Source organism: Gobio gobio (assembly GCF_949357685.1).
Source record: "Gobio gobio genome assembly, chromosome: 5".
NCBI lineage: Eukaryota > Metazoa > Chordata > Actinopteri > Cypriniformes > Gobionidae > Gobio > Gobio gobio.
Window position 1 is genome coordinate 27,691,327 of NC_137101.1, and position 27,286 is coordinate 27,718,612.

The following is a 27,286-nucleotide window of genomic DNA, read 5'->3' on the forward strand; positions in this document are numbered from 1 at the left end:
AGCACTCTGGGGTATCCAGCCGCAGGTAGAATATTTCAACCCCAGGAGTGGCAGGGTGTCTTGCCAAGGGAAGACACATGCTCAAGGAGACTTACCGTGGAAATATACATGTGGGGGTTATCCAAAGGGGGAACCATGCACACGGAGGGCACCCATTGGGGCCCACATAAGTAGGATACCACAGACCGGGACGTGGGGGCCACGGGTGCCCCGTCTCTGAGTAAGGAACCTTCCTCAGAGGGATTGACCAGGGAGGTGCTGTCGCAAGGAGTAAAGAGTTCAAAGAACCAGGTCCGGCCGGGCCAAAGCGGTGCGGCCAAAGGAGCTGCTCCTTGCCCTCCGTGATCTGCACAGAACTGTGCAAGACGGCTCACTGGGAAAACGCATGCTTGCGCCACCCTGCGGCCTGCTGAGCCTAGTAGGCAACGGGAAGAGCTAGAGGGAGACAACAGGATTACCTGAGCATCGCTGAGCTGTTCCCAAACAGCTAGCCGTCTGGGGATGGAGTCTCCATTCCCCCGGAAGTGGGTAAACCGTGAGCGCTCGCTGGCTGCATGACTCAGGTCTCCCGGGACGAACATCACGAAGCGACCTCAGATGCTTCAGACTCCAAAAAGGAGATGGCGGGCGAGTTGTGGCATTCCGGCGCGAGCGTATGTCACCTTGTCGGTAGACGTACGCTACTGTCGTTGTGTTGTCTGAATGGGCCAGTACGTGTCTGGCCTAGAGCAGGGCTCGAAAGCGGTGCAAGACGAGACGTACGGCCAGCAACTCAAGGCATTGACAGCCATATGCACTGGGGTCTGTGCTGAAGTGGTCTCATATGAAGCAGTCCGGGCGGCATTAGCACGGCCATGGCTGCCACATGTCCCAGGAGCCTCTGAGATAACCTCAGATGAACCGCATTCCTACCCAACGGGGGCAAGTCAGCATTGACTGTGCACACTCTCACTGCATGCACATAGCGACTGAGCTGAGAAAAGAGCTCCTCTTCCCAGGGGAGAGCTTGCTCTTTTCCCAAATGACCCGAAGACCCAAATGGGTGAGGTGCCGGAGCACTAGGTCCCTGGGAAAGCATGGCTGTGAGCACTGGATCAAACTCAGACAACGCTGGAGCTCCCAGAGGAAGCAGCACAGCCAAATCTTCATCTCCAGAGGAATCCGGCCCACCTAGTGATGCAGCGATCGACGTGACATCATCCGCCGGCGTCCCAAATGAGACGCTGAGCCCAGGACGGGAAACACCAGCGCCTTCATCTGGCAACACCACGGGTTGCAGTGTGCTAGAGGGAAGTGTGGCCCGAGGAATATTCGTCAGTTTGGCCCACACAAACGTCCCCAGATCACCCTGATCACCAACCAAAGTACTGCCTCTTGTGGAGGAAGTAGATTGGGATGTGATAGAGGGGACTCTCTCGCCTGCTCTTTTTTTGCACCCAGAAACAATTCACGGGCGAAACGTCTTGAAAAAGACGTGCCGCGTGCAGCTCTTTTAGAGAGGAGTTTTGCTCTGCAGAATGCCGAAGCGCCCATGGAGAACGTCCACGCTGTGCTGGATCACTGCACAGATCAGACAAAAATGCAGAACTCGCTGGAACGCGCCATAACACCAAAACTCTGGAGAGATGCTCATCTTGACACTCGGCTCTGAAGCAGAAACATAATGCGAGACTGCAATGCAACGCCCTTTATACCCACGCAGTGGGGCGGGGTTGCATTATGCAAATTCCGCAGACCCATGGCATTTTCATGCCATTGGCTCGTTTTGTAGATCTCAAAGGCGATTGGCTTCTAAGCGAAACCCCCATTTCGTCAGTAACTGATGTAACTCGTAGTGTACTGACTGAAAGGGAACTTTACTTACATCTTGCGCTGCGTCCGAAATCACAGACTGTCTGAGTAGGCACTACATTTGAATTTGAATTTACTTTGTGACCGTTAAAAAAGTATGTTCTATGTGTATATGGCGTTCTACCATGGTATGTTCACGTGACCTACCAGTGTCATTGTCAGCGTCAAAGACTTTATATACAGAAAGATTGTGCACTCGTATTACTTGGGAGAAAAATGTCCCGCCTTCGAAAGAAAAGAGCCAATTGCCGATTGGTAAAGTAGCTGCCGTTAGAAGCTCCGGTTCCCATAGAAACTGTCAGTGTTCTGAGACGCATGCTTATAACTGCGCATGAGCATTAGCTTGGTCCAGCCTGAATTAAAAATTTTTTTTTCATGATTTGAGCGTTTAGAAACAAGATTTATGGGACAGTTTTTTGCAGATTTAATTGTTGATTTAACATATGAAATTTAATTTAAGCTTGGCGAACAGTTTTAGAGAACTTTGTTTCCCCATTCAAAGAGATAGGAGCTGCACTCACATACTTGAGAGGCGTTTTAAAGATGGCTGCAGAGTGAAATGACTTAAGGGTCTTAAGGGACTTTGGTTGCGTCACTTCACTGCCATTCATAAATCCTCTCCCATGGCTTCATAGGAGAGTAAAGTGTCCAACGAATGCACACTTCAGAATCTTCAGAATTAAAGCTACACTGTGTGATATTTTCTCCCATCTAGCGGTGAAAAGGTATATGACCATCCAGTGAATATTATTTTCTGTTCCTCTCAATTCCGATTTCGTTTGAACTCCTACGGTGGCCGATTTAGTCCAAGATTAACATGGCTTCCAGTTCGACCTCGTCCACATTCGACACGGTGCCATCGAGTGTTAAAACGCGAAAGGTGAAGCTTTAATTTACGGGTATGTCCCTCTTTGGCTAATGTACTTTCAAGATGGAGGGGCAACATGGCGACCCGCATTTGAACCCCTCACCCGTATGTATTTTCAATGGCATATTATAAACTTACGAGAATACTTTATTACTTGAAAGAAGTAAATATACATTAATGAGCACATATATTTTTGAAAGAACTAAGTGTTTTTAGCTAAAATTAAACAAAAAAAGTTACACAGTGTAGCTTCAAAGTAAAAGGTTATTCAGAAATTTCCACCTACTGTTTTTCGAATACTATGTATTCGAACATACTACTCTTTTGGCGTACTGTTTTTTGCATACTATATAGTATGGGAAGTATTTGATATATATACATCCATATTTTTATAGAATATTCTAAATTGTGAATAAAAATATGTGGTTGTAGATATTCTTTCCCCCCACTTCGTAATCTAGTTCTCTAGTTTTTCTGCTGTGTTGGGAATGCTTCTATGATACATAAAAGCAACTTTGGCTCGTCCAAAGCTAAGCTTTTAAAAAGGTCTGTATAATTCAAAATGATAGTGTGATGGTTTACACAGACCTTGAGCTCCCTCCAACATAATTGTGTTTTGGCAGTAAAACATTTTGAGGAGCTACAAATCGATATAACTCTGCTATGGCTTTCAGGAAGCATGTAACCTGCACATACTGAGAGGCTGACCACTCTTACCACTCTGTTTGCATGTGTTTGCATTGGTAATTTCCTGCATCACGGGCAGCTTTAGTGTTGAATGCAACAGCCTGCTAACAGAGATTGTGACCAGTGGTGCCATGAAGTTTAGACAGCAGTGAGGAGTGAGTCATCGCTCACATGCTGATTGAAATAGCTCTGCCACACACTTACAAACTCAGACATACATGGAGCCAAGACAACTTTGATAGTGTAGTGCTCTGTAGTAATCCGTGTAGTTTAGACTGTGTCGTTGCAGCACTTTACTTTTTGATTTATGCACTAATGACTCGCCGGGGGTAATGAGATAACTTTTCCACACAAGAAGGGGTTTGATTGACTTTGAATACCCCGTTTATGAGAGCCAGTCTCATATGGTTTCTCTACTGGAAACTGCATCTTTCATGCTCTGCTGATGACCTTTCGAACATTTTATGTCTCAGGACACTTTGTTTTGTGTCAAAGAGGTGCAAGATTCAAGTTAGCTAGTAGGGATGGGAATAGGGAACCGATGATAAATTAGAGTATGCTACATTGTTGTCACATAATGCATCACATTGACTATTTTCACATGAATCAGAATTTGTCAATGTTTCAATTAGTATTGAGTAATTTAAACAGACAACATTCTGATTCCCATCCCTGGAATATGCTTGTTTTAATAAATAAAAAAATGTTGCATGTAAACACTTGATTCAGAATTGATTTCCCAACCCTTTCCATTTTGTGGTGATGTTTTTGGGCATTTTTGAAGTCCTTATTAAATTATTGTGAAATGTAGTAATGAAATGAAAAACTGAGTGTACTGTATAACCAAAGAAAGCATCAGAATTTGTTAAGTGGAATCTAAATTGTGGTTTTTTAAATTCATTGTGATTCTTATCCCTATAAGTAAAAAAAAAAAACATTTTTTAGTTTATAACAAAATAGTTATTTGGAGGGCTTTTAAATGGTTAGTTCACCCAAAAATGAAATTTCTGTCATTATTTACTCACCCTCATGTCACTCATAACTCATAAGACCTTTGTTCATCTTCGGAACACAAATGAAGATATTTTTTATGAAATCCGAGAGCTTTCTGACCCTTCCATTGACTGCAACGTTATTACCACTTTCAAAGCCCAGAAAGATAGTAAAGACTTTGTGAAAATAGTCCATGTGACTACTTGTGGTTCAACCTTAATGTTATGAAGCGATGAGAATATGTTTTTTGAGCAGAACCCCAAAAAAATAATGGCTTTATTCAACAGCTTCACGTTGTAAACACGCCCGGCTTCCAGGTCAGAACGCCAGCTCAAAATTGGTTGGATTCTGCGTCAGCATCACATGCATTCGTCATGGATATAGAAAAGAAGAAATTGTTGAATAAAGTCGTTATTTTAGTTTATTGCGCACAAAAAGTATTCTTGTCAGCTTCATAACATCAAGGTTGAACCACTGAAGTCACGTGGACTATTTTAACAATCTCTTAAAGGGAACTTCAGTGATTTAGCATTAAGCTTTGTATTTAAACTGGGTCATTTATGCTGTAGAAATGTGAAATTATTTTTGAATTTGGTGCTTCTAGACTGAGAAAAGACAGAAAATGTTTTTTTGTCTCATGTGGATGAAAGACAACAACTCCCAGAATGCACTTGCTTCGCTGCCCTACGAGGCCACTCCGTACACCGTTGTTTTGATCTTCATAGTAATACAATCATTTCGTTCAGTTACACTACAGTTAAAAACTGAACGTGTCTTTTCAAGAAAGTGTGAGTGAGCCGAAAGAAAGTCACGTCACAGACGCAGCAGTGTCAGATTTCCTCAGCAGTGTCAGATTTCCTTCATCACGAAGAGCTGAGCAGAGCTGAGGTAACGTTAAGCGCCAGTCTGGCACGTTTTCAGATCGCATATGGAAGCTAAACTATCACAGGAATTCATTGAAAAGTTGAAACACTCACTTTACTCTGCACCGCGCAGCGTTATGATGATTGTCCGTGCGGCCGTCTGCGTCTTACATTCTGTGCGTGAGATCTCTCCCTTATGGGTGGGTTGATAACATGCGGAACAGCTCCATCTAGTGGCTGTAGTTTTAGCTTCTGGCCAAAAAAATCCTCTGATGACGCAAAATGACGATATTTGCATCATCGGAGGAATTTTTCCAGAAATAAAATGCATTATTCTCTCGCCTCAGGGGGATATGAGGGGGGAACGTACCATAATTCGAATATACTACCGGGTTTCTACTGATACAAAGCCTAATGCTAAATCACTGAAGTTACCCTTTAACTACCTTTCTGGGCCTTATTAAAGTGGTAATAACGTTGCAGTGTGTGTGGGGTTAGAAAGCTCTCGGATTTCATTAAAATATCTTAATTTGTGTTCCGAAGATGAACGAAAGTCTTACGGGTTTGGAAAGACATGAGGGTGAGTAATTAATGACAAAATTTTCATTTTTGGGAGAACTAACCATTTAAAAGTCTAACATTTTCTCTATCTGCTGACTTTAATTTCTTCTATAAACACGTTTTATTATACTGGTTGACACGCTTCATATCCTGAAAGCAATCAATAATAGAAGTGGGCTAAAATAATAAAAAATGTTCTGTGGAGGTCTCAGGAGCAAAACATTGTCGTCCAATCATTGCATTCGGTTTCATGAGTATCTTATATTCAAAGCTAGCCTGCTATTGCACTCCAAAATTGCCTACCCTACCTTTAACTGTAGTCGCTAGCGAATAGCATTTGCTTGGCTCAAAAAACCTGTAGCCTAGAACTTAGTGCCCTGCCCATCACAAAATTTAGCAACCTTTTTGCTTAGACGTTTATTTGTGCAAACTAATGAAAAGGATTTCCCGGGGTCTCTTTCATCCTCTTAATTTCTCTCTCCCTATCTCTTCCCAAACGCGTGTGCATGTGTGTCAGTAAAGATAGCATGCCTGCACTGTCAGTCGCATTGGCCTCTTAAAGAGACACCTCTGCTTTTCTGCTGTGTCTCTGCAGTGCCGCCCTCTCTCCTAATCTCTCACTCACCTACTTTCTCTGTCTCTCTCTCTCACTGCGGTTCGCCTTTCTGCAGATCTTGCGTTCTTTTGGCCTGTGTGTGTGTGTGTTTGTGTGTGTGTGGGGCGGAATGGAGTCAGAAGCAGGTTCATGTTGTGCTATCAGTGAGTCAGAATTTTTCAGTCCACATTTGTCATTGAGACCAGCCTCTAGTTTGAAGCTTATCTAACTAAAACAGGAGGAAGACACCTTACAGAGGACTAGTATTCTGTAAGTCACCGCTTGGTGAGACAAGCTTTTTTTGTATGGGGTGTATCACATCCATGTCTGTTAATAACCCTGTGTGTTTCTTTTTAGGCTGGTTTGGGGACTTTGTCTGTCATGCAAGACCTGAGGAGCGAATCAGAACGTCTCAATGAGGTCAAGGGTCATTTGGAAATTGCCTTACTGGAGAAACACTTCCTACGTGAGTACTGGATGAAGGATTTCCTTGTATTTTATATATGATATGTGGAGTAAAACTAAACAAAAGTTGCCATGGAATTACTAGAGTGCCTTCTGTGTGAACGCAAACCTGTCCCGGAATAGATCCCAGGATGGGGACCTAGTAGCATTGCTGGGATCAGTCCCGGAACGTGCCTTTTGTGAACAAAAGGCAGGACCAATGCCGTAAAGTGTTGTAGTGATGACACTGAAGCTGAGATTGTACGCCAGCTTAGTGGAATGGTACGCGATGCGCTAGTTTATGATTGAATCAGAAAAAATATTGCACGAGCGAGAAAATCATAGATCATAAGCAAACTTAAGATGCTTTTTTTAATGAAAAGGACAAACTCATGTGGACTTTACCACATGGCTTAGGTCTTGTTCACACCAAACTAAAAAGTTGTGCCACATGTATTGGTGTGAACAAAGTACAATTGTTATCTAATTGTAGGCTGATGATCTATTGATCACCCTGAGTGTGTGGATGTGTGTGTTAGAGAAAGCTTTTTGGTAATTTTGTGGACAAAATGTTCTCGCTGCAGTTCCCATGAGAAAAACTGCTTCATAATGGGACTAAATAATATCTTTATTAAAGGGAAAGTTCAGTCAAAAATGATAATTGTCGTGTTGCTCTAAACATGTTTGACTGACTTCTGCTGAACACAAAAGGAGAACATTTGAAGACAGTGAATAAGAACTACAGCTTTTAACCTTCAAAAAAAGATGTAAAAGCAGCATAAAAATATCATAAAATCACCCATAAAACTTGTGAGAAACAAACTGAAATGTTACTTGTTATTCACTGATAATCCTCTCATCTAACTGCTGCAAACTGATGTTTAAAACAAAATCAAAACAAGTTGATTCTGAGAACCGATTATTTTTGATGCGAACAAATCATTCAGAACAGTTTTGTGAACTGGATCAACCAATTCACAGAAAATATTGCTTGATTCTTTCACAAACAGGACATTGCTTCTTTCATGAAGGGCCAAAGAGAGCTTAGACTGATCTTAACATTTTCTGTGAATAATGACTATTGTGCATAACTTGTATGGATTATTTCATGGTACTTTTATTGTGCTTTTATGTCCTTTTTGAAGCTTTACCAAAACGTATACCTTGAATATCCTATAACTTGCTTTGGGTAAAAAAGAAAAAATATTCAGCCAAATGTATAAAACGTTAAAGTGCCCATATTATGCTTTTTGGAATATTTTAATATTGTGTGTAATATAGCCGTCTGTGAAACGGTCTGCAAAGTTGCAAAGTCAGAAGCTCACAACAAATAACGTTATTGTCTCCGAAAAGAAAGAATCAACTCTGAACCGCCTTAACAAATCATCAGGAATTCCAGTCTCATTTCCGTGACATTCATACATAACACGGTAACACATTTACATAATGCCCGCCTATGGTCTTCATTGGCTGCCTGACAAACAGCCAATGAACTGTCTACTTTGACCCACTCTCAAACACTGTAGCCGGTTTGTTTTGTGTAGATAAGAAAAATGCTAAATATTTCTTAGCCAAAAAGTAATAGCAATAAATAACAGCAGTAATAGACTATTATTAACAGCAAAGTTAGAAAGAAAGCTAGAAGAAAGTTCAGCTGGAATCTAATATATTTGCTTTTTTTTCCATTCCATTGCCCGCGTCTTGTTTTTCAACGCAATATCGCATTCTGAACAGCCACTTGACATGATATGTTCTGCTTTGACTGAGTGCGTCACACAAGAGCAGTTCGTCAGTTCGTCACCATCATGTGGTCGGATCATTTTCTTTTGTAATTTGTCAACATGCATAACATTTGCTAACATTTTCATTCAAAACCACGATTTCTCGATTTAAAAATTGCAGCAAAACATTGAATTTGAATTAATCGAAAAAAATCTGAAAAGTCACCCAGCCCTAGAGTGTACAATCGCTGAGCTTTAGGAAGCCTTCTGAGCTTAAGTTTATGGTAATGGGTGTTTTGTTTCAGATGCGTACTGTATGCGGTAGACCAATCACAACAGATTAGGCCGTCTGGCCAATCAGAGCAGAGCAGGCTTGTGGAAAGGAGGGATTAACCCCTTAACCTGCGCCCCATTTTTGAGAATTCTTTGAAAACGATATACCCAAATGAAAATGTCTGCAGCTCTTAAACCCTATGGTCTATATTCATAAATCTGGTCTTATTTTAAACTAGACACTTGAAATATTGCTACCAAAGAGTCATAATAACTCAAAGTAATATGGGAACAGAGTAATATACATGTAAATATACATGTAAGTGACTCACGTTTAGTTTTTTCCACTTAGGGAAAAAAATATGAGAATTTAATGTTAAGAGCCTGAAAATAGCTTAAATATAAAACTGAATGTGTAATCAAGTCATGATTCAAATATGAGGATGATTCTCTCAGTAATGTAGCTTCTGTAAGCTTTTATGTCAAGTAAAGTCTAGGCGTCCTTTCAAAAAGGCCATTTATTTCAGAACATTTGCAATTGTAAAGAGTAGTTTTTCATTCAAATAAATCTGCAATAAACTGCAATAAACTGCTAATTATAATGGATAAACAGTTATTGAAAAACTAAAGCAACTATTTACAGAGATTACAAAGTGTAAAAAAGTAATTTAGCTGATAAGAAGTATCAGTCAGAGTCTGCGCGCTCCACTGCAGTTTCTGCCTAAACACTGGCAGGCGCCATGAGAAACGCATGCCGGTGTTATGAAAGCTTACGCACTTACACTAGTAGTATTCACAAAAGCCTACTTACGTAAACTGCGCAAGATAATGCCTTTTGATTGGTTACTAAGTCCATCAATCAAACCTTTGTTGGAAAGGCATTGGCTAGGCATCGAGTGCCTTTATCCAACGAAAACCATGGGCGCAATGATTGACAGCTCACCAAGCCTGTAAGGCGCTTCCTCTATATGATGCATCCCAGGAGAGTCTCTGATTGAAGGAGAGAGACGAGGGAGGATTCATTAAACGAAGAAGAGACTATTCTAGCAGGGGGAGTTTGCCAGAAACGGATTAGAATCGATATTTCATTGAAAATGGACATGATTGATTACGCTAACTCAAAACTCCCTTGCAAACAACGGAGGATTTTTTGTTTTTTCCCTATTTTTTCGTTGTTTTGGATTAAAAAGTGGGATGCATTTTGAAGAGTGGACCCTTACACAGAGATGTATGCGGGTGTTTATTGGATTCGTCCGATCTGATCTGAACGGCAGGAGATGAAAGATGAGTACCGCTAATATTATGCTAATGTTTACATGGCCGGTCCTTTAGCATTTCATTTAACCCTTTCTTCTCTGGTGTATTTATTGCAAAATCAAGTTCAGATCATGAATCTTGAGTGTTTTAGCTTTCAAATGATGCATAGTTTGTGATAGTTGATTGAATATTTTGTATAAAACAAAAGTAAATAAAATTAAAGACACGCCCACTTCCGTCAACCTCCCCGCCCACGAACCGGTGCGGGTTAAGAAGTTAAGAGAGACTCATTCATCTTGGTAGACATTTGAGAATCATTGAAAAATGTGGTGATGTGCAATGTATATTATGAGAAAATTAAAGTGTTTTTTGACCTTCGATGCATGTAAGCCTGTTGTAGAAGACAAAATTAAGAACCTTAACAAAATAGCTGTTAAAAATAGCATAATAGAGGCACTTTAAATGCAAATGTTTCTCTAAGGATTAGGGGTATAGACAATATAATTAGCTCAGTATAACAGCAATTGAAGTCAATAGACAGTCACAACCCGAACCCTGAAAGAAAGAAAAAAACAATTAAACATGCACGCTGTGTGTCTATGTGTGTGGATGTGATCATCATGTCCATCACAGTCAACAGTGGATTGGCTCAGTGTCTCATTTGAGAATGACATATAAACGGCAACTGAAGGTCATTAGTGAATGACACAGTCACAACGACTGTTATGTAAGCCTAAGCGTGCCACTGTCTGCACACACCCACACACATGAGAGGGAGTGATACAGCACACATTAGTAAGCTAGAGGAAAATGAATGGGGAGAGGGATATAAAATATGAAGTAGGAAAGGGATTACGGAGTGAAGCTGCTAGAGCATCAAGACTGAGGATTTTTTGCTCAGAAAACAGTTATGTCTGTGAGCTCTGATGTGTGAGTCTTGCCTTTCAGTTAAAACAGCCAATCACTGTTTTGATATTGGCAGTGTTATGAGTCCTGTTGGAAATTTCAAAGAGCAAGTTTCCTGTTTGATTACTCTTGAACATGCATGACATTAGCTGGACCGGATTAGTGTTTTTGTAGGATTTGAGCTAAAGATTTATATGATATAATCAAAGGTTGTAATTCTTCTGAAGTTGGCATAAGACTTTGGGGACATGTCTAAAGCTTCCATTTTTTGTTATTGAACACACGTTTGAATTGATTTGAACATGAATGAGATTTGCTAGCTGAATAATGCTGCAGAGAACAATATTTTCTGTGCATAAAAACTTTTTTGACCTGTTCCTCACACAAAACTATCGCTTCTTAAAATATTGTAGATGGACTAGTCATATGTTTGTATTGTGCTTATCTCTCATTTTTGTAGCTTGACTGTGTAAATACCCATCTACTTTTTTTTTTTTATTTGGAAAATCTGTATATGATATTTTATGTTTCATGAACAAGAAAATCATGGCTTTCCTTTCATCTTGTACTTCTGTTCATTCAACTAAGGACATATTTTACATTGATGCACTAGCCAACACCACTAGGAGTTGAACCCATTATATTGTTGTTGGTGATCTACCAGTTAAACTACAGATATTGTTGATGGGAGTGTGTTTGGAATAGACGCTGGGGTTTACCCTCTCTTGACATCAATTCCTACACATGACTGAGAGTCTATTTTAAGCGTGTGTGTTTATCCCATGTGTTTCCATCTTACGTCTCTGACCCATTTAACACTGCGTTACCAGTCATCACAGAGCAGTTGTGTTGACATCACGGGCACTTCATGTTACAATCATGACTTCAGTATTGTTTTTTTTGTTGTTGTTGTTTTTTTCAAATTGAATTTCTTTTTGATTTGTACTATTTTCTTTGAGGGAGATTATGGCTTCATTTGTTGCATCATTAAAAAAAAAGTCAATCCATAAAATTTTTTTTATAAATTGGACCTATGCACAAACATGCTCATTTCATTCCATTCTTTCCCAGTAATTGAGTCAGAACTCATTACAAGGATTTATTGGTGTATAGCCTCAGTTATGTAAATATGCCAGATATTTAAATCAGCACTAGGTAGGTTTTGCTCTCTGGGTCCCCCTACAGTTGGGAAACAGTATTGTCCTCTACTACTGTCGTAAACTCTGTCATCCTACATCAGGGGATACATCGCACGTGCATTTGTTGACATGACAACTATGATAGCCCTGAACACTGCAGGAGTTCACATGCAGGTGTTCTGCTTGCATCGCGTGTGAAATGTCTTCATCCCAGGTACAGTGGCTATGTTTCAGCATGTCATATGAATATAATTTCAAGGGTTTTATTTTTTTCAAACGCCAAATGATCGCGATGCTCACGTTTACAAGCCAGCGTCATTATAGTAGCCTAGTCTGTTGGTTACCGTTTTACAAAATCTATATGATACTTCAATTCAATGTTTGAGTGGTAGGTAATAACCATATATCGTCAATATTATAATATCAAGCTACCATAGATGAATCTGCAAATTTGAGATTTGTATTATAGCTTGAGGCAAGACAAATAAACAAATATCACAGACATGTTAGGTATCCTAAAATATGATTTTGTACGTCTTATGTATTTACTTGCAAGAATGTAGCCCCTCCTCCTTCAGCTCACGTCAACGAGCAAAGGCTGGCCCAATGTTGATCCTCGTCCTGCCTTTAATCCGATCACTTTCTCGTTTCCTCTTTTTGCTTTCCTCCGACAAAACCTTTGCTTTCTTATTTTTCTGTGCTGCTTCGGCCATGACTATAACATCTGGCAAACAAACGATAGTTGGGCTCGCACGTCCGAATTTAAGGAAGTGGGGGTGGTGGTGGAAGTGACGTATATGCCGTAAAGCAGTCGAATTTTGTAGTTCTTTTTGTTCTCGGGTTACTACCCGACACCCGAAGTTTAAAAGTACGATTAAAAACGATACAGACCCCGTCAGGCTATGGCAGACGTGTCATTCCACCTATTGTAAGTCGATGTATCATCACAAGAGTCTTGAAAATATATTATGAAGGTTGAAAAGTTACCTAGTGCTGCTTTAAAGGCATATTTATTTAGCAATTGTTTTAAATGATTAGTAGCATTTTATTATTTGTATTTGCGTAAAATGTTAATCATGCTAACTCTTTTTTTTTTTGCACTATTTATTTTGTGTTGTAAATTGAAATTATACTGACAATTGTAATTGTAGCTGCTTCCACAATGCATGCCGTTCAAACATGATAACAATCAAATCTGAATTCCATCCATTTTCCAAACTGCTGGTCCAATGTGGCTACAGCATAATATCATACCTTTTTAATTGATTTTTACATTGATTAATTAAGGTTAGTTTCCATTCCAAGAGTTCAAGATAGATCTTTTCATTACTACTGGAGCTGCCAGTTTGCTACATTTCAAATAATTATTAAAAAGCAAGCACAAACTATGCAAAAGTGGCAGCCCTTCCAGCAGTACTGTGTCAGAATTCACTCACTCGTTTTCATTCACTCAAGTGGACTATATTAGTGGAATAATGTAGGGAATAGCGAATGAGGGTATAGGGGGCGATTTCAAACACAGTCATGGTTAACATGGCTAGTCCATGTGGTAATTATGTCGGGCAGGAAATCCAAACGTCCACCTGACATTCATCGACCTTAGACATGAGTTGTAATATGAAACAAATTGTTGCCTGACATTAGCCTAACTCTAACGTTAACCTTCAGTAGATAAATGTGCGCTATTATTAGGCGTACATCCAAGTGTTCTTGCGGAGTGTGGAAGCTAAATTAGTACCACTAGCCTACTAGAAACCTCTTACCATTTAGATTAGTTACCTACAAATAGGTTTACATTACATTTAACTCCTACATTCAATGTGGTCTTAGACCTATAAACCCCATTGTACATTGAATGTTTTTATGATGATTTATAGGCATGCTTGAATCATGGCAGCATATGTGTGTCTGTTGCAGTGTCACAGTTATATGTCTATTAGGGTTAAGTAAAGAGATTAAGAGATGAGAAGTTCATCACCTTCTCTCTGGCAGCACACACAAATTCCACTCACGAAAATGCTGATTCAACCATTTAAATCTGACAGCTTTCAGTTTACGATATATTATATGAAAATTGACTCCATTTAGCTATCCATAAAAAGCTCATTCTCTGGGACACAAAGAAAATCATATCATGATTTATCTGAGGCCTGGGTTTAACCCCCTCGAGTCGGCTGTCGCGCCGGCCTTTTTTTCTTATCTCTCTTTCTTTTCTTATAACTCTGTTGTTTTTATCATTCAGGCAAGTGTTATACATCATTATAATCTGTTAAATTTAAAAAATTTTGTGTACAGCCACAAAAAAAAAACAAATTGTTGTGCTTTTTGCAAAATAAAGAAAACATGATGTGTGATCTGCAGCCTCTCTTTCAAAGACGTTCATTCAGATATTCTTCAGAAAAGGAACTCTAGCTTAGTGAATACTTGTCTCACAAACATGAGACATATGTCTAAAGAAACTTTGAAATGTCAGGTTTTAAATAATGTAAATCAAATCGAAAACAAATATTCTGTTTTTATGTAATCTGTTTGAAAAGAGAGAGATGTCAGTCGTTTGCGAATATCTCATTATCCGCTAATGCGACCACTAATTTAGTTTTGTATAAACAGTATCTTAATTTTAATCAATGTTTTTAATATATTTGCTTCTTCAAAGCAAGGAATGCAAGAAGTGCTGCACAGGATGTAAAATCTCGGTGCTCTTTGGTTGTGTGGGATAATTACGTTTATTTGCTTCTTATTTAATAAGAATCAAATATAGCAGACAATAGCCTTAGTGCTGGCACGATCATGCATTGCATGCATGTCTCATAAATGAACCGAAACTCGAAATTATATTTGAGTATTGTGTATCTGATCGTTTACAAAATCAAATGATTCAGAAAATTTTTGCCATTGCAATGACTGGGAAAAAATGTCCCAATCAACCTGAATTCACCCTAAACTCTTTGAAATCATAATTGCATTGCATTATGTTTTAAATTCCAAATATTTTACTTATAACATTCATCATTACCAATTATTCATTTATTTGTATTTACTGAATACTGAATTTGTTTTTTTTAGCATGAGACTTCTTTCTAAAAAAACATTACAAATAGTACACTGCAAAAAATGCTCTTCTTAGTATTTTTTGTCTTGTTTCTAGTCTTAATATCTAAAAATTCTTAAATCAAGATGCATTTACTAGATAAGTAAAATAACATAAGATATTTTTTCTTGTTTTGTTGAAAATAAAATAAAAAAGAAGTAAGTTTTTGCTTAAAACAAGCAAAATTATATGTCAATGGGGTAAGAAAAATAATCTTGTTTCTGATTGAAATCTTGTTTCTTGTTTCTGTCCCAAACAGAAATAAGATTATTTTTCTTACCCCATTGGCAGATAATTTAACTTGTTTTAAGCAAAAACTCTTGATTTTTTTATATTTGTCCCCGAGAAAATTTTACTTATCTAATAAATGAATCTTGATTTAAGAATTTTTAGATATTTGGACAGGAAACAAGAAAAAATTCTAAATAAGAAGAGCATTTTTTTTGCAGTGTAGTCAAATCTTTTGATCATTTAAAATATAATAGGCCTTTGTAATGTGCCTTTGTTGACTACATTCTAAATAAACTACAACAAAATGTATTTCCTTTGTCCTGTTGCTCTCTCAGTCACATACCTGAAGCTCATTCATTATGCAGCTCATTATGCGGCTCATTATGTGTTCTTTGTTCTTTCAGGTGTGATACTTTATTATTCATGATCATTCACACCTCCTCGCATATGGCCTTTGTAAAGAAAAAGTGTCTTACAAAATGTAAATCAATATATTGTGTTATAAGTAGGTGTATATTGTGTGTGAATAAGTAGGCTCAATGATTCTCACATCAGTTTGAAGCAAAAACTCTAGGCAACAACACCCATTAGTCAAAAGTCTTGTGGATACATATCTATTGTGTGTTTTGAGGACTTAATTTTAAAACAAATGTTTAGTTTTTTCAAAAACCACGCATAAACATTATTCTTTCAAAAATACAAGCATGTACATACATGTTGCTCAGATATTATGGTAGCCCAGTTTGTGCCGAATACAGTGTAATTACACTTTTGCCAAAAAGCACAAATGTCAGAGCATGTCAGAACTTCTAAAGGGCCCCAAAACAGCTCAGACTCCAGAGGGTTAAAAAAAATACCACTTACAATATTCATAACATATGTGTGGGAAGGAGTGTTACATAACAGTTCCTAGCTGAGGATTCCTTTTCCTTCATTATTTACTCTCAATTGCCCAGCTTAACACCAGATTGCTCTGCAATTAGCTATTCTCTTTTACTGTTATTTATATCCCATGTTTTCTGTCTCCTATTTCCTTTTCCTCCCTACAGGAAAACACAGTAGACGTTTGTAAGGTTTCCTGAAAGAAATTTGAACGGACTATAAACATTGCTTATTTATGTGTATTTAAGGACTTACTTACATAGTTTAAGATCAACCAAATATCAGTTAAGTTGTATGATGTACGATTACTTTTTTAAGCAGTTAGCCAAGCACCTCTCACATTTCTATAGACATCTAAAAATGTAATTTTCTTTTTACAAACTCCAAAGTGATAAAGAATCATTGGTTGCTTGTCAGGTTTGTCCCCTCACTGTGGCCTTGACTCATAATTAGTATGACAGTGGGGCCACTGGCAGGAATTGTGACAGCCTGTAAAATATCAGCTGAAGAGCGGGACAGAATTAGGCCAGTGAGTGGGCCAGCATTGATCCAGAGCTCTTTACACAGACGATAGATAGACAGAAAAGAATGAAACAGCAGAAAGAGAAGACAAGGATGTTAAAAGAGAATAAGATATGAAAATGAATTTCATTATACCTCTAAAAACTCAATAGTCTTGGTAGCTCAATAGTTTGCCCCCCCTGCAGAAGTGCCCCATACATTGTAGTGATAAATGCCAGCAGAAGCCTGGTGGCTCAAATGGCTTCAACCTGCCTGGGTTTTCTGCTATTTATGGAAACAACATGCCAATGTCATTTCCCTCAGTACTCCTCTAATTTTGTTCCTCCCAAACTCTGAGAGACTGTCTCTTATTTACTACACCCACACGATCTCCTCTACTTTCTTTCTTTCAGGCAGGTTACCATGCGACAGCGGCATTCACTTAGGGGTTTATTGTTGCACTGAAAGGCTGCCACTGACGCAGAGAGAGAAAGCTTATGTTTCCTCTCAGAGGAACGAGAGGTTCACTGCTGTGAAAGGCAGCTAACATCACAGTACAACAACACGCCAACCATGTCTCAGCCCTGGGCTCTCAAAACCAAGAACAGTGTATCAGAGATCTCACCATGAATAATTAAATATTGGTGATGACAGCAGAATAGGCCATTCAGGCATTTGTTTGCTGGAATATTGTAGCTTAGAAATGTAACTTTATAATAATGGTCTCTTCAAACATAATAATGGATAATGTCTCAATAGCAAGGTCTTCAATTGCCAGACCCCCTGAGACCTAGACCAGTACCAAACTAATACCAACTATAACTATCTCCAGTACCAAGTCTAATACCAGACACCATAAGGCACAAAACAATACCAGACCCCCTAAGGCCCAGAGCCACTCTAATACCAAAGACTAACACTAAGCCAATTCCAGACAACCAAAGACTCAAAACAAAACCAAACTTCCTAAAGACCTAGACTAATACCAGATTCCCTTAGACCCAAACCAATACTAGATCTCTTAAGACTTAGACCTGTTACAGACTCCCAAAGACTCAAATCAATACCAGGCCCCCAAACCCCAGAACAATACTAGACCACCACTTGCCCTTACCCACACCAGTATACCACACATTCTAAGACCCAGACCTAAATCAATACCAGAACCCCTAAGATTCAGACCAATAAAAGCCCACAACAATAACAGCCCCTCCCTCCAGATCCAAATACATAACAGACCGCCTAACACTGTGTCTACACTGGACCTGAGCAGCGTGATGCGACATGACAAATCCCGACAGTAAACTGATGCCTCATTCTATTTATGATGTATTTCAAGCACTAGTGATACTTCTCATTGGAAGGACAAATGCATTTCCAACGGTTGATTTGTTGCGTCCAGTGTAGACAGCTTTTAGCCATTGCTGAGCAATGTGATGCATGAACGGTCCTGTTTGTTGTAGACACGTTGTAAGATCCGGACTAATACATCCCAAGACCTGGGGCCTCATTTATAAACTTTGCGTACGCACAAAAGAAGGCGTACGCCACTCTCTACGCAATAATTGGTATTTATAAAAAGCAAACTTGACGGGAAAATGTGCGGTCCTTCACGCAAGCTCTGACCCAGGCGTACGCACAAAAACGGGTGAAATGAGAAATGGCGACACCGTCGGCAGATGGAAGAAACACATGAAAGTGTGTGAAACTGTAGACCGTTGTGTAAAAGAAATGGCAAGATTGCCTCTCATAAATAACTTGAAGACTTCACAAAGCAAGTATTACAATTAACAGCCTACACGAACACCCCTTTGATCGATCTGCAGTGTAAAACAAACAAAATCAAACGAAAATTACAACAGAAATGCAAAAAAAAAATTCATCCTCATAAATAATATGGTAAACAGAACGAAATAATGTACAAAACTGATATTCTCGTCAATGTGTCCGTCTGGCGGAGCAGATATAGATGCAATTAGATAGACAGATAGATAGATAATTAGGGAGATGTATAGATAAATAGATAGATGTATTAATTGTCCACTGGGGAAAGTTGTTTTCATAGTAAAAATTTCTTCATCAGCTACGGAATCATGGTATTCATGCAAATGCCTTTAGTTTGTTTTATTTTCGATAAAATAACATATGACGTATGTCTCAACCATTCAGAAAGCTGCAAGAAATTACATTTGCACTGAACTATTTCCCATTTCCACGTAGATAATAGGGATAAGGATTTATAGGGATTCCCCAATAATTGCCGCCAGTCTCTCAGTCCTTTCCCCCACCCGTGGCACTCTGGCGATGGAGCGCTAGACGCTTTTTTGCCTCGACTTTGATGTCCGACCATTTATTTTTTTTCGGCCACGGTCCGAGGTTGTGAGGCTACAGCATTTACGGCGTCTGCAACCTTTTGCCACTCAAGTGCCTTTTTGGCATTAGTAATGCCCACACTGTGCCCTCCAAAAAATATTTTTCTCCTCTTTTCCACCTCGCCAACGATAACTTCTACTTCACATTGAGTGAAGTTACGTTTTTTTGATTTCCTCTCTGTATTTGCCATGATTTCGCAATCGATGAATATCGATTCATCGATGCTGGGGTTAGGTGTCTTGCTCATGGACATCTCAACACTTGGTCAGGTGGAACTGGGGATTGAACCACCAACCTTCCGGTTTGTAGACAACCTACATGAACCACTGAGCCACTGCCGCCCCACAAGACAAGGCAAGGCAAGGCAAGACAGTTTTCCTGGGGTGCCTTAATGTTGGTATGATTTTTACATCAAAAATAGTCATAATTTAGAAAAAAAAAATTTAGCCTCTAATTTGAACGCTCTGGTTTAAGGGCCATGTCTGCTGTGAGACGTCAGTGTAAACGCCCACTGCTGTGATTGGCTAACTTGAAATAGCTAAGTATTGCATGTGGAACTCTCTCTAAAACTGTTTTTACTATTACAGCTCTAAAGGTTAACTAATCTTACTCACTTACTCACTCACATAAGTGTGTTGCGCCGTTCCTGTCGGATCCTATTTTAAAAATTTCAGTCCATCTGCAAATCCAGCGTCAGAAGGAAGGAAGGCAGCGACTGTGTTTTTCCACAACCTAGCACTGCAAAACATTTTGCACTCTTCAAAGGCATGTGTATCACTTAGTTGCTCGATCCAGCGTTAGCATCACAACTGTTATTTACCTAATACTTGTTATATGCGAATCAGTGGGAGGGGCTTCAGTGGTAACGATGTAGAAGGAGGTGTTCATTTTTATCTGCAGTGGCACAGTCTTTCACCTATCTATGACATCATAGATAGGCACATTCCAAAACGAGTTGTTCTCTGGTCTTGGTTTCAATAAAAGCTGTTTTTGGACTAACAAGGAAGTTCTCAGTTCTGAAACTTACAGGATATTCCTATTGTATGATGACCTCTTAAATGTCAAAAGCTCAAGGTAAATTTGATTTCTCAATTCATGACCCCATTACAGCCAATGGTTAATACAAAACCATTTCAATCACCTGAAAATGCAGATTTTTTTTTCAAACGGAAATATTTTGTAAGGTGGCTCAGTTACCTTTCTGAGCTTTTATGAAATGATTGCAAATTCTTTTAATGGCTGAAGATGCCTGCTGACCTGTGGTTGAGGTAATTATCACCTTCTGTACAGTGGAAATAGGCTGTGGAGTCATGAGTCATGACTCGGATCTGGACCAAAAAAACTTGCAAAATGAGACCCAGACCAAGACCAGTAAAAAGTGACAGACCAAGGCTGTTTATGTGGTCTTTAAAGGTCTCAATAGATGAGAACCACAAGATTTGAGCTCAGCTTAATAAATTAATGGAGCACAAACAAAGCAATGGTCATCCTATGCTATTTGAGCGCTTTTGATTATATCAAAGTAGAAAATGATGACTGATGTTGTTTAGTTAAAAGAAGTGACACATGATCTTTTGACTTTGATGTGCAGGAAGTAATCTTTTCCTGTGTACCCACTGACAGATGAGCAACATCTCAGGAAATTTCTTAGAAATTTGGGAACATTGTCTTCTGTATTTATCTTTAAAAACTGTATCTGCTTGCACTTGCAAATAAATATGACATTTGAAATCAAAACAAAGGATAATGGTCCCCTTGGCATTATATAAAAAACAATATCGTTAGCCTCATAGCATAATTGCCTATTAAGTCATTTTTTGGCATAATATGATCTGGGCAGTTATGCTATGAGGCTAACGATATGAAAGTTAAACTGATACTATCGATGCAAGGAATATATATATTTTCAAAAATGTTTAAAGGAACCTAAGCCCTGGTTCCTAATGGTGCAACTCTGCTTGATTTATGAATAGGTGTCACAAGTAGTGGCTGATTTTAATAAAGATACACCAAACTCTTTGAGCATGCAAATTATGAATGGAAAAAATTCAAATGAATCCATTTTAAACAACAGTTTGGTCATTGACAACACTGAACCACATGAAGTCATGGAAGCTTCTGGACCACTGGATTGTCTTCATATTAGTACATGGCTCTATTTCAAACAACTTACTGCTCAGTGTTGTGGAAAAGACCTTACAGAATGTGAACAGAAAGCGTCAATGGTTTTCTCTGATGAATAGAGCTATTGTTTCACCTCAATCAGTAGGGAACAGTAGTTTTCCTCTAGGTGCTTAATTCACTCGCAGGGTTTAGATCCAGTCCGCTAAGCTGCATTTTATGATTGTTGTTTTGAGGGTTGTAGGAATGTACCTATGTAGTCTATTGGATGCCAGCTTCTAGATTCTACATTTCCTGCCATTTAGACAGGCACAACTGGCCACAAGTATTTGGTGCACTAAGAAGCAAAGACTAATTTTAAGGACATTTTTTGTTTGGCGTAAAAAATCACAGGGGCCTTGATGACTGAAGGCAACTATGCTTGAACATTAGAGGTGCCGTGTTACTGCGATTGTTCACGAGGTCTTGATGCTACAGGGCCAAGATGGAGGCCTATCTCTCAGATATGGATTTTTTTTGCGATGGAGTCACAGATGACCTCAAAGGCAACCTTAGTCTCAGTAAGTGGTCAACACTATTTTAGTCAAGCTATTGATTCCCTTCTTCTTGCTGAAAGTGTTGATTTAAGGTAATAGTCCTTACAAAAATGAAAATTCTGTCATAATTGACCCTCATGTCTCAGGGGAAATTCTGTTTTTTTTTTCTGTGCAATTACAGTGCATGGTAACAGAAGCTTTCAAGCTTCAACAAGGACTCTTCTGGAGCCATATATGAGAAACACACTGAAATGTAATTTGATTTTGACTGATAATGTTCCTTCCAGTCAGTGAGCTTATTTCAAGTACAGAATCTGTCAGATTTGTGAATAAATAATTTAGACCAGTTTGACTCTTGAAAATTAGACTTAAATTTCCAGCTGTTTTTCACACAAAAATATTGAATGGCTACATTTTGTGCACAAGCACAAGGATTACTTTATAGTACATTGGATTGAATCATTGAAAATCAATTGTAATTGAATAAAGAGAGCAATGCAAATACTTTGTTCCCTTTATACTCTACAGAATAAATAAAGTCAAAGAAGTTTGGAATGGTGAGTAAGTGATGACCGAATTTTAATTTTTGGGTGTTCTATTTCTTTAGGGTCTCAGATCTGCATTACTAATTCTACATTCTTCAGTTACTTTTTAAAGGTGTGGTATTTACGATAATTGATATACTTGTCTTGTGGCATCCACACATAACACACTGGCTGAGAGTTTGATGGTGCGTTGTGACAACAGTAAAACAGGTCATGCCCAAAGCTATAGTCCCTTGATGCAATGCAGATAGGCAGTATTACCAGAACATCAAACCAGGCCACTGGTCAATGCTAATTACATAAGCAGAGACAAAATGAGAGAGAAACTGACAAGAATGTTTGTTCTCAGCTAACAGGGAGCTGTTTGTTAACTGTTAGCTTTGTTAGCAGTGTTGTTAGTATTTCTCCAGGCTATAGGGTCATTCATTTATGCTGTGCTCTTAATAGGTTTACATGAATCGTTGCCGTGCTTAGTAAGAGCACATGTAAGCTTCCTAAGACTAGCAACCCACAAGTGGCCGCTTGTGACCTTTGCTTTAGTTTGGTTTGGTGAGGTTGGTCAACACACAGTTCTTCTTCTTTAGGCCACTGATGTTGTCTATAAAATCATGAATCTAATTTCAAATAATCTCAAACTGGTTAGTCAAGTCATCTTTATTTATATAGCGCTTTATATAATACAGATTGTTTCAGAGCAGCTTTACAGTGATAAACAGGAAAATAACAATGAATGATGCAAACTTTATCAAAGTTAGTCTCTGGTGGCATGCCCTAAGTTGTTTTTTCCTTGCCTAACTATTATGAAATAAAACATTTGAGTAGTTGCTGTCTTTACATGTTGGTGTAACAGTCACTTCTCTTGTAAGTGGGTGGGGTTCTTGGCCAAAATAAGCAATAAATCCGACTTTAAGCTAATAAAAAAAATAAATAAAAAAAAAGTCCGGAAACTGTGGAAAATGCCCTGTTACATTAGCCATTACGTGCATAACCTTGTTTTATTATCTATTTTTATTGTTTTCATTGTATTTTTACTTTCTTAAATCATTATAAAGAATGATTTGTTGGTCATGAAATCAAAGAGCCTCATGTTCTCCAGAAACCAAAATGACTGGGGGCCCTTTATTTGCATTTGTTTTGGCATTTTACAGGTTTTATTAACTCAAACTTTGCAGTACAGTGTTATTAATATAACATCTATCGCCCACTCTGTTCGGTTTGCACAGACAGCAGCAGAAGTGTGATGTGGCGGTTTGGTTGAAAAATAAATAAAAAAGAAAGAAAAGCTTATGTTTCCATAAAAGTTATCCATAAAAAAAAGAAATTGAATTAAAGTGGCGAGCATAACTGAGAGTGGGCACAATCCTGTATCACCTATGTCATGATCCGGCACTGCGATATAAATGGGCCTGAGATTGTTGCTAGTCTTTGTATTATTGGTGCTCTCAAAGTGGAGAAATTTGTGGTGTGACTGTTCTGTTTTTGCAACACTCATAATGTTCCAGTGTGAAACCATTAGCTGAGGAAACCAATGAGGTTTTATTTACGGATTGATGGATGAGGAGGGATACATGACCTCACAGCCTTACACGGCTAGTCTGGTGCGAGTGTGTGCAACAGCTCTGAGAGCTCCTGAATCTTTTATATGGTCTGAAGTGGAGATGAAATTAGCTTGTGTGTATGTGTGCTAATTTATCACTGTGTTCTGACTTGGAAATTGAGGTATGCGTAAGCAATGTATTATATTCCTTTATTTTGGGTAAATATTGTTTGTGTATTGTTATATTGTATATTGTAATATTGTTTGTTTTGTATATATATGATATGCAATTTATATTTGAATTCTGGTTAGTTGGTGTGGATGAGAGACATTTTCCTGAATATGTTGATCTAAACTAGCCTTGATTGTATTAGGGATTGTATTTGTCTGAAAGAAGAATGTCATATACACCAAGGATGGCTTGAGGGTGAGTAAATCATGGGCTAATTTTCATTTTTGGGTGAACTATCCCTTTAAAGCCTGTTCACACCAAGGACGATAACTATAAAGATAACAAAGTTCACACCAGAGATATAATGATAACGGCACAGAGAAACGATATTGGAATTATCTTCTTCCTCCTTATTCTACGAACTTACTTTGTAACATGTGGAACCCCTCTCGAATACGTTTACTATTTTTTTTTTACTATTACAGCAGTCAAGATTAACAAATCGTGAAAGTGTTGATTATAGCATTATTTTTCGATCTTTTCCCATCACATGAAAGGCTGCAGTGATGAGCATTGAGTAAAGTTAGACAGACAGTCTGTTTATCGCGTGAATGCAGTGATCTGTAATATAATAATCATACGCTGTTTGTTAATTGGCCAGAGGAGAACTGGCACCCCGACTAAGCCTGGTTTCTCCCAAGGTTTATTTTTCTCCATTAGGCCACCTGATGGAGTTTTGGTTTCCTTGCCACCGTCGCCTTTGGCTTGGCTTGCTCAGTTGGGGACAAAATTTTCAACTAAATATCCAAATAAATCTAAAGCCACGTTTCCACCGAAATTACCCGGAACAATTTGTACCAGGAACTTTTTTACAGGAACTTTTTTCCCACCAGATCTGCTACTGTCTGTGTTTCCACTGCGGTCTAAAGTACCGGGAAGATTAGGCAAATTAGTCCTGATGACGACGGACAGTAATCATTTTTGCGCGATACTGTCTGCAACAATAACGAGGAGATGCAAGCAGCACTGCTTTTGGTAGTTATGTAACGTTATTGGTTTAATAAAGAGGTCATTAACAAAACGGCAGAAAAGAGACGAGCGCTGATGCTAAAGCGTATTCTAAAAGCTCGTAAAGCTAGATTTAAAATAAGACAACGTATGTTATTATCAGCTATTACGGACATTGACCGTGAGATGGCTGAGACGAACGCGCGCCATCAGACAGAAAAGAGCAAGACTGATATTTACTGAACGCAGAACGAACAAACCTCGCAAAAGACTTTTAAAACTGCCGGTTGAAATAAAATGCGGCGTGAGTTCAACCAATCAGCATGTTCAGCGCCCAAGTCCCACCCCCGAAAGTTCCCGAACTTTGAAAAAGTACAACCGCGGGAGCAGGGCCGTTTGGAGGGGGACATTTTTACCCAGAACTTCATTTAGACCCTAGTTCCTGTGGTCGAAACACACAGAGTACCACCCCAAAGTTCCTAGTTCCTGGGGAAAGTTCCTGCGGTGGAAACGCGGCTTAATTAGTAAACTAAATTAACCATATAAAATAAATTACTGATCTAATTACTGATCTAATGCCCACATTGTCACTGTATGATAATTGAAATGAGCTAGATGACATCACCGTTTTTGTGTAAGCCATTTGAGGGTGGCACAGTTTTTCTGTATGGCCGAATACAATTCTGTTGCATTATTTTCCTGTTTAACACTGTGAAGCTGCTTTGAAACAATCTGCATTGTAAAAAGCGCTATATAAATAAAGTTGACTTGACTTAACTTGATCTCATCATTGCAACACTATTTCTCTCACAAAATGCTTTCACCACAACTAACGGCAAACGAAATATCGACATGAATGCAGTAAGAGCTTCGTCGTCCTCTGCATTTAGTGCACACACAATGAGGCCTGAGATTATTGGAATCCATGTGCTTTTTTATGATATTATAGAGAGGCTATGCACATTAATGTATGCGCCTCCTGACACCACGTCTTAACTATAACTAAGGCAATGTGATTCCAGAGACAAGCATTTTGTCTGTCCACAACAGACATGTCATGACATGACTACAAGATGCAACAAAATCAATCTCAAATCACAGTCAATCAGAAAAGTGTGTGGGACGGCTCTCGCAACAAAACGGATGAATGCAATCAAATTAAGTACACAATCAAATGAATAAAAATGAAACCATTTTAACATTATTAAAATACATTCTCAGGTGCTGAGTCATGGAGTCAAGATCTTTGTCATGGAAACACGTGTTCACAGTTTGAATGCACTTGTTTCCATTCACTTATTTTCAAGATCTGATTGTTGTTGCATTCATTATGAATTGTAGTCATGCCCAATGAAATATGAATTAAGATTACACCTTTTACCACTATAGTCAACTTTATTTATATAGCGCTTTTTACAATGCAGATTGTTTCAAAGCAGCTTCACAGGAAAAAATGCAATAGAATTGTATTCGGCTGTAAAGCCGCTCCGGAGAAAACAGTGATGTCATCTGGCTCATTTCAACAATCATACAGTGACAATGTGGGCAGGTTAGTAATTTAGTTTATATGGTTAATTTAGTTTACTAATTAGATTTATTTGGATATTTAGTTGAAAATGTAGTCTCCCCAACTGAGCAAGCCAAGCCAAAGGCAACAGTGGCAAGTGGCACTATACAAAGAACCAACAAAGATAATCATCTTTAGACACAGTTTCTATGTTCTTGTTCCCAACCATGATGTTGCAGAAAAATAAACTTTCATGATGCTTGTCATGTAACGTCATGTAGCTTGCTCGGGACAAAAACTCTGATTAACACTGACGGATTCTTTTTATCATGAGTTGTGCCTTTTGCGTCTGGTTAAGACACGGTATTATGATGTTTAGATTACTTTAATAGCATTCATATTGAAACAAGATGTCTGCATTTAATAATGCAATATACTTTATTACTAATGTTAACTTTCATTTAAATAATAATTAAAAGATGTGCCAGTTATCGTGAAGTTCAGTTTTCCTTGGCCTTGTTTTATAAAGTCATGTCAGATTTAATATGAGAGTGCACAGACAATACAGTAAATCCAAAGATATGAAAAAAAGCATGAATGCTTGCTTAGAAAAATCTATTATCA

General features: G+C 38.6%; 1 protein-coding gene across 2 annotated transcripts in view; it reads left to right on the forward strand.

Moving 5' to 3' along the window:
- The window catches only part of gramd4a (GRAM domain containing 4a), a 79,144-nt gene that overhangs the window by 16,571 nt on the left and 35,287 nt on the right, over positions 1-27,286 (forward strand). For both annotated transcript variants that reach the window (XM_079816588.1, XM_079816587.1), the window contains exon 3: positions 6,776-6,884. In XM_079816588.1, coding sequence (XP_079672714.1) covers positions 6,776-6,884 — 109 coding nt within the window. The remainder of the gene's footprint in view (positions 1-6,775; positions 6,885-27,286) is intronic.